Source organism: Cannabis sativa, chromosome 3 (genome assembly GCF_029168945.1).
Source record: "Cannabis sativa cultivar Pink pepper isolate KNU-18-1 chromosome 3, ASM2916894v1, whole genome shotgun sequence".
Classification (NCBI taxonomy): domain Eukaryota; kingdom Viridiplantae; phylum Streptophyta; class Magnoliopsida; order Rosales; family Cannabaceae; genus Cannabis; species Cannabis sativa.
Genome location: NC_083603.1, coordinates 2,589,108 through 2,601,919, shown reverse-complemented (window position 1 = coordinate 2,601,919; position 12,812 = coordinate 2,589,108). Strand labels below are relative to the sequence as shown.

At 29.1% G+C, this 12,812-nt stretch overlaps 2 protein-coding genes and 1 long non-coding RNA gene across 4 annotated transcripts; 1 reads left to right on the top strand and 2 right to left on the bottom strand.

The window, feature by feature from the left end:
- The first annotated feature begins 4,959 nt into the window (after window positions 1-4,959).
- Window positions 4,960-10,001, top strand: LOC133036324 (uncharacterized). The gene is made up of 2 exons (XR_009686988.1): window positions 4,960-5,247; window positions 9,652-10,001. It is a non-coding gene; the product is annotated as an uncharacterized LOC133036324 (long non-coding RNA).
- On the bottom strand, window positions 5,034-7,477 carry LOC133036323 (ras-related protein RABE1c-like). 2 transcript variants are annotated; one of them, XM_061112923.1, is made up of 9 exons: window positions 7,153-7,477; window positions 6,962-7,059; window positions 6,426-6,498; window positions 6,217-6,317; window positions 6,056-6,121; window positions 5,850-5,947; window positions 5,705-5,767; window positions 5,518-5,610; window positions 5,034-5,407 (listed from the first exon to the last, which is right to left on the bottom strand). In XM_061112923.1, the coding sequence occupies exons 2-9, from the start codon at window positions 7,032-7,034 to the stop codon at window positions 5,324-5,326; spliced, it is 651 nt and encodes a 216-aa protein (XP_060968906.1). In that variant the 5' UTR covers window positions 7,035-7,059; window positions 7,153-7,477; the 3' UTR covers window positions 5,034-5,323. The 2 variants fall into 2 exon arrangements, with proteins under 2 accessions (XP_060968906.1, XP_060968905.1); XM_061112922.1 differs by having other exon boundaries at window positions 6,962-7,074; window positions 7,153-7,305.
- Window positions 9,431-12,570, bottom strand: LOC133036322 (ras-related protein RABE1c). The gene is made up of 9 exons (XM_061112921.1): window positions 12,270-12,570; window positions 12,076-12,175; window positions 11,248-11,320; window positions 11,037-11,137; window positions 10,503-10,568; window positions 10,243-10,340; window positions 10,096-10,158; window positions 9,911-10,003; window positions 9,431-9,824 (listed from the first exon to the last, which is right to left on the bottom strand). The coding sequence occupies exons 2-9, from the start codon at window positions 12,146-12,148 to the stop codon at window positions 9,741-9,743; spliced, it is 651 nt and encodes a 216-aa protein (XP_060968904.1). The 5' UTR covers window positions 12,149-12,175; window positions 12,270-12,570; the 3' UTR covers window positions 9,431-9,740.
- Window positions 12,571-12,812: the final 242 nt, after the last annotated feature.

The following is a 12,812-nucleotide window of genomic DNA, read 5'->3' as shown; positions in this document are numbered from 1 at the left end:
TAGTTTAATATAATAATTTTTATAGAGTATCGTTAGCCAATTACAAGTCGACATATTTAGAAGGTGCTAGGCACCACTGGTGCCAATAGCAATGCTCCAAGGTGTACATATATATACATAAAATATTTTTATGCATGATTGCAATATGTATCATTAATTATACATATTATTATTATTATTTTGACAAGTTGAAGAAGCTAGTTGGTGAGGCTTTAATGAAATGGCCAGTACAGTTTGTATGTTAGCTGATTTGTATAAAATATTAATTAATGCTTATTTTCTATAAATATATATATCTATACTATATATTTTCTTATAATACATATGAATTAAATCATGTGTCACTACTACATAATAACCATTTACCATGATATTTTAAAGTGATATTTTCTAGTTAGAGAAAAACAACAAAGACCTCTTCCTTTAAAATGTTATTTTCAAACCAAAAGGAAACTATAATTTTCAACAAAAAAAATAAATAAAGAAAGAAAAAGAAGAAATAAAGAAAGATATACGTGTGGATGGAGTACTAATTATAGCATTAATGACATAATTAGTAAAAGAAGCAACATTAACATTATAAAATATGAAAAATGCTAAAAGGGACAGTCGTGTATAATACTTTTTTTAGTGTCATATTATTATTGGTACAATTAAGTATTAAATTTTATATAATTTAATATAATAATTTTTAAAGATTATCACTAATCAATCATTACTAGAAATCACTGGTACCCCATATAATATATCTGTAGAATTTGTTAGCAATATTCTCTAACAGCTATTTAGAACATTGTTATTAGGCATTAGTGGTGCCCAATAATTTTTATAGGTGTGACGTTCTACGGTTGGTTAGCAATATTCTCTAACAACTATTTTTTTAAGTTATATGGGACATAATACTTGATTATACTAAATAGCAATATTAGACCAAAAATAATATTAAGAACTAATAATATCTTTTAACAATTCTCTATTATTTAGGAGCTGGTGGCGATCGAACCACACGCAACTCGGAAAGAAAGATAGAAAGAAAAAGCAAAAGAATTGAAAAGTTATGAAAATGGCCTTTTGGATTTTGATAACCACACCAATCATCTTTCTCACTCATCAATCTATTGGTTTGCATTAAATTGAAAAAGAAGAACCATTGTTATCATTCTTCTTCTCTTTCTTTCTTCTTCTTCTTCTTTTAGTTTTTGTTATGTTCATTGATTATTAATATAAAAAAGAAAAAAAAAATCCTAAAGTATTGTCATTGTTGAGTTTAAATATATTGTGCCACAAAAATTTCTCCAAACTATATCAACTATTAAAAATGAGTCCCTTCTGCAATATATTATTCATTTTAAAGTACTATATTGATATAGCACTAACGCCATGTTAATGCATCAAAACTTCCAAACAAAAAATATATATTTGTATGTTTAGCAACAATAAAGTTAATTTTGGTTAGATTTAGTTATTTAAATAAACTATTTCTCAGTGTCAAAAATTAAAAAAAAATAAACAAATAAATAAACTATTTCTCAAATTGCCTTTATGCATGTGGTTTTATAACCATATTAGTAAATCCTTGATTACAAAAGTAGGTTTTTCAGTAAGATTTATATATTTATATAAAGAAAAGTATAATGTGATGTGATGAGGTGATACATTCTATATTTATTATTAATTATTTATCTATTTTATTAGAATTTTAGTATATTTGTATTTTCTTTGATTTTCAATAATTTTTATTTGTGATTTTTGCTAAATATAAATAATTAAAAAAGGGGCAAAAATTTTATAAAATCAATAATTCAGGAGAAAGGAAAATTATTTCTATGAAAACAATAATTTAGGAGAAAATAAAAGTATTTGTCCTTTATAATAATAGTAATAACCACTACAAAAAATCTTACTTTTAGTCACAACAAAACTTGTGACTAAAAGTGAAAAATTTGTGACTAATTATAAATTGTGATTTCTATGTTGTGACTAAGAGGTCCTTGAATAAAAGTATTAGTTACAAAAATTACAATTTGTTGTGACTAAATGTATTTTTAGTTATAATACTTGTTGTGACTAAAACTAAATTAGTGACAACTTGTACCAAAATACTATGTTTTAGTCACAAGTAATATTTTGTTGTGACTAAAAGTCACATTTAGTCACAAAAAAATTATGTTGTGACTAAAAAGTTATCACTAAAGTAACAGTTTTTTTATAGTGAACAATAATAATATAGTGAAAATGTTACTAAATACAAGGAGGTGTATTTTATTTTATTTTTGTCTATTATATGTCATCTTCATTTATTTATGGACCAAAATCATGCATTATTATATGTTATGTGATCATGTGAAATGTTTTAATGAACAATTTGATTTTGTGCGCATAAATACCTTATCATTATTAATCAACAAACTATATATTTAAATATATGTGTAAATTCATGCAGATCAATCTCTGAAACTTAGGTATGAATGATATATATGATTATGATTATGATTTTTTGTGGACTCAATTTATATTAAAATATATATATATATGAACTTCTATTATTTGTGATTGGTTATAAATAACATATTGTTAGTGTACTATACTTTTCATTATTTGGTTACTTTCTCTTTTGAATTATTTATTTTATTTTATTTTATTTGTTTTATTCATATCCTTTTGGTTTTATGCATGGGGACCTAAGTTATGGCATACCATAGATTGGATATATAAGAAGGCACTTTAAGGACATTATTTTACCTTTTAAGCTTTGACTCAAACTTTTTTTTCAAAAAGAAAGAAAAAATGATCTTTATGTTTGTTTGTTTGATATACTTTTTATTTTTATTTATTATATAAGATATTCAAATGCACAAAATGCTTTCTACAAGATATTGAAATGAGCATAAAAATATATAAATAGATAGAAGAGAAATGTTAAAGGGTACTTATGGTATATAGTATTTTTATCAAGTGTAATATTATTATTAGTGTAATTTAATATTGAATCCAATACTAAAAGGTACTACTAGTGTCTAGCACCCTCTTAAATGTCATATCGTTGTTGGTAGACTTAAGTACCGAGTCTTATATAATTTAATCTATGAAATTTTGTAATGACCATAAAAATATATAAAAAAGATAGATATGACCCGTCTTAAGACAATTGGGGATCTTGGGCTAAAAAAATCTAATTGAACTTTTTTTATATGAAAAATTTATGGTTTTTTTGTATATATAGTGGTAAAAATTTAAAATATAGTATTTTAAAAATATAATTGGATCTTTGTTTTAGTTTCTTAAAAGATAAATTAAGTATTTTTTTAGAAAATATTTTTATTTTTTAATAAATAATAGTAAAAATACAAAATATGTTATTTTAAAAATATGAATTTAGGGCATTTTTGTTTATTATTTTTTGGGCCTGAGTATAGACTTTTGTTGTTCTACTCTTGAGCTGGCCCTGGATAGATAGAAGAGAAATGTTAAAGGGCATCTATAGTGTTTAGCATCCTTATGAGATATAATATCGTTACTGATCTAATTCAATATCAAATCTCATTTATTTTACTTTATAAAAGATTATAAAAACTAATAATCAATTATACAACGTCACATCATAATAAGATAGAATGAAACAATACTACTAGTCAATAATTACAAAACATAACATATCTCTAAAGCCTCTTTCTATCCCATGAAGAAATGATCACATTTTCATACTATTATTAAAGCTATTCCTCTTTTTCTAACCAATTACATACATTTCATTTCAGCTTTGCTTTTTCAATTCTCCACAACTTTTCTCCTTCCTTTCTTTCTTTTCTTTTTTTTTTTTATTTTAAAATATATATAATAAAATATTATTCTAAATATAAATATTTATCACACAATGCCACTAAATTGATATCATGTTTATTTGATGAGTTGAGGAGTTTATCTTGCATGTTTCCATTATTTTGGTTATTCTTCTAGTAATGTAGTTTATCTATACGTAATCTATTTGATCACAAAATTTAATTTGTGCCCATATATGATTATCTCTCTATAATTACTATATAATTACATATTACTAAGGGTGTTCTATTTTGAATAAAAGGAGCCAATTTTATTAACTCAACAAATCTTGGTTCAAAAGCAAAATCAGATTAGAAGGGAGAGCATCCCTTCTAATAATACGATTAGAAAAAGAACAAGAGCTCCGAGCAATATATACAATTAATGATTTTATTTGCTCATTTGTGAGTAATTTGTGGTGGGAGTCTTGTTCATTAATAATGTTATTTTGTTAATCTAATCCACTCTACTTAGCATAGCATAAATTAATTATGATTACAAACTGATTCCATTTATTTAGTTAGCAATGTAATAATTCACTTTTATATTAACATACATATTCACTTGTTTAACTCCAAGATTCAAATTACAATTAATGAATAGTATTTAACTTTATTTTATTAAATTAAATTAAAATGCTAAATTGAGACACATTGGGTACTATAAAAACAAAATGGTAACTTTTTCTTGTCTCTTTGGTCAAACAAGTATGAAATATGAATACTAAAATATCATTAACTTTCTCAAAAAGTAACTTGGAAAAAGTACAAGACTTGAAAAGATTTTACATTGAATGAATGAGTGGTGTGTGTTGTGATTAAAAAATGGTGTGTATTTTTGCCTTTAGCATACAATTTCAGCTTTTATCTAAATTATTTGTCAAAACAATATCTTAATTTATAAATTAAGACTTTTATTTCCTTTTTATTGTTATATTAAGAAAAATGTTTTATATTTGAAGCCTTTGCAGAACCCAACCAATCCCATATTGCCACATGCATAGGCTTTGAACATGATCATTTTAAACATTTATATGTATATTTATAAATATATATATATATATATTTATTAAAAAGGGTAAGGATTAATCAATTTTAATCTTCAATTGCAAAAGTTTGAAAGTAAGAAAATAAAGTGAGTACTTCATAGGAATGCATTGAATGAAATCAGAGTTGAGAAACACTCAAAAATGCCTCTTCTCCCAACTCATCATATACCACAAAAGGAAAGGCTTTTATATACTCTTTTCCCAAGCTCAACAAAAAAAAAAACAACATTAATAATAAGTTGAAAAGAAAATGAACTAATAATATGTAATTAATTTGATAAGAAAATACTCGGTCTACCTTTCACACCCAAACTAACTTTAGAATTATGACAAAGAGAAAAGCAATACAAGCGCCAGTGACATAGTTGGTACCAAAATCAGTTTTTTTTCCAACCGAAAGGATGAATGATTGCTTTCTAAAGTTACCCGTTTTGAATCCCAATTTGCTTGGCGGTCTTAAGACCCACAACAAGATGATTTTGGCGCGGCTTGGGCAGAACCCCCTGCCTGGTCCGGTTGGTTAATTTTGATTGTCTGTGGCTGCAACCGTTCAATAACAGTACGTAAATAAGGCTCTCCCTCCCTATGATGCTAACAACTAATACATACATGTTCATCTGAAAGTTGAAAAGCATTCCAATGGCACATACCTCGACTCTCGAATCGGTATCTGCAAGTCTTTGCTTGATATCCCTAGCTATTGAAAAGAAAACCTCCTCCACGTTCAAATTTGTTTTTGCACTCTGCAACCGATGAGTACGTTTCAGCAAATTTAATAAAGTAAAAAATAAATCTGATCACCAGTTCCACCATTAGTAGCAAAAAGTAACAACTCACTGTCTCAAAAAATTTAATGCCATATTCGTCAGCAAGAGCTTGACCCTTCGAGGTGGGGACAGCCTGAAAAAAGGGGTACGAATCAAGACAACATTCACAATCACCATATCACATAGCGTATAGATATTGAGAGAGGAGAGCAAACCCTTTTGCTTTCATCCATATCAGCTTTGTTGCCCACAAGAATCTTATTAACATTGTCTGAAGCATGTTGTTCAATATTACGAATCCAATTCCTGATATCTAAAAACAAGAAGAAATAAGATTAGTTACAATTCATCGACAAATAGAAGCACAGCAAAACACACAGCTTACTGTTGCAATGAATAAAAGCATGAAATAGTATCTTACTGTTAAAAGATGACTCATCAGTGACGTCGTACACGAGCAAAATACCCATAGCTCCTCGGTAATAAGCTGCAAATGAGGGCAGAATACAGAATACTCTTGAGTATAAAGCCAACAGAAATCTATCAAGCTCTAACATTTTCAATGATGAGTAAATTACTAACCAGTTGTAATAGTTCGAAACCGCTCTTGACCAGCAGTATCCCAAATTTGCAATTTAATACGTTTTCCATCAAGCTCAATGGTCCTTATCTTGAAATCAATGCTGTTAAAACAGAAAAAGTCCATATTGGTGAAAACTGACTTAAGTTTAAACAAGAACAATGAAAAGGAGAGCGGAAAAACGGGACTACAAATGTTAAAAACACCTTACCCAATGGTTGTAATAAAGCTGGTTGTGAAGGACCCATCAGAGAAACGCAAAAGAAGGCAACTCTTACCCACACCTGCAATGTCATTCACCCCCAAAATCCCCAATGTAGATAACAACACAACACAACAAAACAAAACAGAGCTGATTCAGAACCCACAACAAACATGTATGGTACTTCATATCTCATCTCATTCTGGGGCTGATTGTATACACATTAGGTTATAAGAAAAGTGAAAAGTACCATCAAACAACACCAAAATTATCCAAATAATACCATTTTCAACAAACATTGTGACTCAGTCAGTTGAAAAAGTTCAAAGTTTTATCAAGACAAAAGCAAGGATTGGTTCATAAATTGAAGAGTAATAATCCAATGAGTATTAGCATATCATTGAGCATTAGCATATCATCCAATGAGTAATAATCTCTAACACTACATTACATTCCTTAAAAAAATACATCAAATCTAATTCAATTGAATACAATAAATTTTAACCCCAAATTTAATAAACTGAAACCAAAAAAAAAATTGGTACCGCTGTCGCCGATAAGGAGAAGCTTTATGAGATAATCGTAATCGGCTCTAGCTCTAGCGGGAGGAGCAGCCATGGCGATGCGAAATAGGTGAGTCGTCCTACCATAAACAACACTGAAAATTAATTGATTCGTTCAAATCAAAGAAAAATGGAAAATTGTAAATTGAAGAGGAAAGAGTTTGAGGCGTTACCAGATAGATGAGGAAATAGAGGATTCAGATCTAAGGAGACGACACCGTCACCGCCACGACAACCACCACCGGCCGGTCGTTGAAATATTGTTTGTGGAATAGAATGAGGAAAAAAAAGCATGTGAATTGAAATTGAACCCTATCAATAATATGATGATTGAGTTTATTAGAAAATAATAATTACATAAATTAATTCATAATCATTACTGAATTATTTAATTTATTTATTTAGCAATCTAATAATAATTCATTTTAATCTTGAATAACAATTTGGATCTTATATGTTTATTTGAGAAATTTGTTATATAAATAATCATATTTTATTGTAGTTGTTAAATAAATATTTATGTTTAATTGTTGTCGTTTAAATTGATGATTATTTTTGATTGGTTCACACTATTAAAAAAAAATTTAATTTTAATTTAAAAATTATTTTAATATATCAATATGTGGATAATAACTTACCTAAAAAAGTTACAAAATATAAATGAAGTATTATTATTAAATTAAATTTAAGTATTTACAATATAAATTATTCTATATATTTAAATATTTACACTCTAAATTACTCTATTTATTTAGTTATGTTGTTAATATTGACATTCTTACTCATTGTTGGGTTACTTTGGATAATAAGATGGCAAGACAATATTCTCACAACAAATTTTGTTTATTATTATTATTTATTTAATTATTGTTTGAACATACAAATTTTGTTTATTATTATTATTATGTATTTTGTTATCCATTTATAACCTTATCAACATAGACATAAGTTTAGTTAATCTTATTTTTCTATTAATAATTATTTATCTATAATTTTAACAATGAATAAACAAATAATAATTTAGCAATATGGTGATACAAGGTTTAAAGGATTTTCTTTTTTAAAAGAAAAAATTAAAATTTCTATTAATAAGCAAATCAAACAAAATACATAATGGTAAATCTCTCAAATAATATAATTAAAAATTCATTAAGGAGTTATGCTTTTTTTTTTTTTGATAATTAAGTGACTTTATTAAGAACTTAAACTAAACTAGTAACCACAGAGGGAGCCACTTTCCTTAAAGTGCCACAAAACTTGGCGAGACAATCAGCCCACAGGACTTGATTAAGGAGCTATGTTTAATCCTTTAAATTTTAAAATACTCAAAAAAAAAAAATTATAAATTAATAATAACAAGAATTTTTTAAGGTTGAATATATATATATAGTTGTCTAACGATAATTTTTTAAAATATATATTAATATACACAAAATTAATATTTAAATATTTAACTTTAATAAATTAATTTTTTTAAAACGAAAACTAATTTTATTAAAACCTCGTGAGTATTCCCAGTGAAAGAAAAAATAATGTTAAAACAATATCATTAATTAATAAGAATCGATCTGCAAAAAAGCATTAATACAGCTAATATAACCATAGCTCGACTACAAAACAAAATAATCATTCAAAAAAAGAAATAGTTTTGCCAAGAAGTGAACAACACTATTAGTAATTCTAAGACAATAAGCAAAACAAAAATCACTTGAACATAAACAATAAGCTAAAATATCTCTAATAATGCAATCTAAATATGAGCAATCAACCAAATAAGTTTTTAGAGCATTGATAACATTGAGATAATCCGAATCTACCATAAGCATAGCCAAAACGAACACTAGCAAAAGAATCCCGCAACACTACACCAAAATCATCTCTAGCATTCGAAATATCGAAACGAGCATCACAATTGGAGACTTCACCCACCTACGAGCGATAACCGACCTAGCCATCAGTAGCTCTATAACACAATCCATTGGCCTTATAAAACCCTTCAATGTACTCAACAAAACAACAAGCTTATCATGAATCACTTTCTTTTCAATAACAAGAATATTCAACTCAAGGCTTCAGTTAGTTTTGTTGGTAATTTTGGTATGTGACTACATCTCATTACTTCAAAAAATAAACATAATTCGACAATAAAAAAAAAGGCACATTTGTAATGCCTTTGATAATTTAGAAATACTTTTGCTATTCAGAGTTCAAAGTTGAACTTTGATGTCTTCACAGAATTTATCATTAAACTTTCATTGTATATTTAACAAGATGTGTTTATTTTTCATATTGTTTATACTTAAGCTTTTATACAAATAAACAATTTTGCCACATTAGTATCTCATTTATAAAACAAAAAGATAATTCTAGGTTTGATCGAGAAAAATATAAAAACTAAAAAAGACTTTGAAATCAGAGTTGAGATACATTAAACACACCCAACTCATCATATACCATAAAAGAAATGGTTTTTATATATACTCTTTTTCCAAGCTCAATAAAGATTAACAATAATAATATAATAAAAAAGTTGAAAAGAAAATGAACTAATAATATGTAATTAATTTGGTAAGAAAATACTTGGTCTACCTTTCACACCCAAACTAACTTTAGAATTATGACATAGAGAAAAGCAATACAATCGCCAGTGACATAGTTGGTACCAAAATCAGGTTTTTCCTTTTTTCCAGCCAAAGGATGGATCATGGAGATGGTTGCTTTTGAAAAGTTAACCATTTCGAATCGCGATTTCCTTGGCCTCTTAAGACCCGCAACAAGATGATTTTTGTGCGGCTTGGGCAGAACCCCCTGCCTGATCCGGTTGGTTAATTTTGATTGTCTGTGGCTGCAACCATTCAATAACAGTATCTAAGTCTAGCAACTAATACATGGTTTAATTTGAAAAATGAAAAGCATTCCGATTGCACATACCTCGGCCCTCGAGTCGGTATCGGCAAGTCTTTGCTTGATATCCCTAGCTATTGAAAAGAAAACCTCCTCCACGTTTAAATTTGTTTTAGCACTCTGCAACAAACGGGTACGTTTCAGCATTTGTAATGAAGTGTAAAAATTTGATAGACGGTGGAACCGTCTGTAGAAAAAAGGTAACTACTTACAGTCTCGAAAAATTTAATGCCATATTCATCAGCAAGGGCTTGGCCCTTAGAAGTGGGGACAGCCTGAAAAAAGGGTATGAATCAAGACAACATTCACAATCACCGCCATATAACATAATGTATAGATAATGCGAGAGGAGAGCAAACCCTTTTGCTTTCATCCATATCAGCTTTGTTGCCCACAAGAATCTTATTAACATTGTCAGAAGCATGTTGTTCGATATTACGAATCCAATTCCTGATGTCTAAAAACAGGAAGAAATCGGATTAGATACAACGGCACAGCAAAACACACTGCTTACTGTTGCAAGTAGTTGTAATACCATGAAACAATAGCCAGTTGTCACACATTTTTATAAAAAAACAGCAGATCTGACAAATGATAAAAGCATGAAATAGTATATTACTGTTGAAAGATGACTCATCAGTGACGTCATACACGAGCAAAATACCCATGGCTCCACGGTAATAAGCTGCAAAAAAAGGGCGAGAAATTCTTGAGGAAACATCCAACTTATAAATTGACAGAAGGATAGATTTTGATAAATTCGTCACAATGAATAAATAGATCAATAAAAAAAGATTTATCCCCCAATTATTATCTTTTCCTTACAACACTATAATCAAATCTTAATTTTGATATTGTTTGAACAAAACATCAACTCACATTGGTTTTCCTTTTATTCAATTTCAATTGAAGAGAAAGACTATTAATCTCTAGAGTTCTAAGACCGGTAGGTCACTATAATCAAATATTCACTTTGATATTGTTTGAACAAAACGCCAATTCACATTAGTGTTCTTCTTATTCAATTGATGAGAAAGCCTATTTATCTTTAGATTTCTAAGACCAGTAGGTCACATATTTCACTTAACAACCGGAGTATACAGCTAATGAAAAACTATGAAGCTCTCACATATTCAACGAGTTAGATACTAACCAGTTGTAATAGTTCGAAACCGTTCCTGACCAGCAGTATCCCAGATTTGCAATTTGATACGTTTTCCATCAAGCTCAATGGTCCTTATCTTGAAATCAATGCTGTTATAAAATAAAGTCCATATTAGTGAAAACTGAATTTAATTTAAAGAAAAATAAGGAAAAGGAGAGAGGAAAAGGACTACAAAATTACAAATATTAAAACACCCTACCCAATGGTTGTAATAAAGCTGGTTGTGAAGGACCCATCAGAGAAACGCAGAAGAAGGCAACTCTTACCCACACCTGCAATGTTACCACCCCATCCCGAAGACAGGTAAAGCACAACACAACAAAATAAACTGATTCAGAACCCACAACAAACATGTATAGTGACTCTTGTCTCATCTCATCAAAATAGTTTAGAAAAAAGTCCCATCAAATCAAACTAAACCAACATATCCCAAAAATAATACCATTTGAACAAACAATGTGACTCAGGTAGTTGCATGATGATGATGATGACTAGAGACATACAGTTTCCATAAATAGTTTCAAAGTTCAACAAAAGCAAGGCTTGGTTCATAAATTGAAGAGCATTTTATGATCAATCGAAACTAATTTACAATTACAGTTAAATGTAACATCCAATGAGTAATAAACTATACCATTACATTACAGTCCTTAAAAAACAACATCAAATCAAATGAAATCTAATACAATTACATTTAGCCCCAAATTAATAGATTTCAACAATAATAATAAAAAAACTGAAAAAAGTCCCATCAAATCAAACTAAACCAGCATTATCCCAATAATAATACCATTTCAACAAACAATGTCACTAAGGTAGTTGCATGATGATGACGACTAGATTCATACAGTTTCCATAAATAGTTCAAAGTTTAACAAATTAAAGAAACATTTTATAATCAATCGAAACTAATTTACAATTACATTACAGTCCATAAAAAACAACATCAAATCAGATAAATACAATAACATTTAGCCCCAAATTAATAGATTTTAACTGAAATTAAAAAGAAAAATAAAAATGGTACCGCTGTCGCCGATCAGGAGAAGTTTTATGAGATAATCGTAATCAGCTCGAGCTCTTGCAGGCGGAGCAGCCATGGCGATTTCAAATATATATAACTTGCTCTAACATATAAAAAACACTCAAATTGATTAATTAATTCATTCGAAGGAAATGGAAAACATAAAAATTGAAGATGAAGGAAGTATGAGGCGTTACCAGATAGATCAGGAGAGAGAGGATTCAGATCTGAGGAGACGCAAGCTACGCCACCACCACCACCTCCAGCACCGGCCGGCGTTGAAATTTTCTGTGGAAGAGAAACGAAGAGAGAGAGAGAGAGAGAGAGAGAGAGAGAGAGAGAATAGAGAAAGTAAAGGTATATTTGTTTGTTTTGATATTTTCTCTGATGATTCGGAAGACGAATCCTCACCGTTGGATTTGAGATCATTGAGATCTGCGTTTTAAACTCGTCAACACCGTCGGAGCAGATCACTCCCCTGTCCCCTCTCTCTCTCTCTCTCTTTTCGTTTTTTTATTTTTCTAATCTCATTGTAGAACGACGTCGTATTTGGTTACTCGCTATTGGGGCCGCTTAGCCCATAATGATCTTCAGTTTCTTAAGGCCCATACATTGGGAAGTTCCCCTCTCTCTTTTGGTTCGTGTTTTTATCAACAATTTTCTTACAGGCCAGCCGGCCCATAATGAGCTTCAGTTTCATAAGGCCCATACATTGGGCCGTTCCCCTCTCTCTTTTCGTG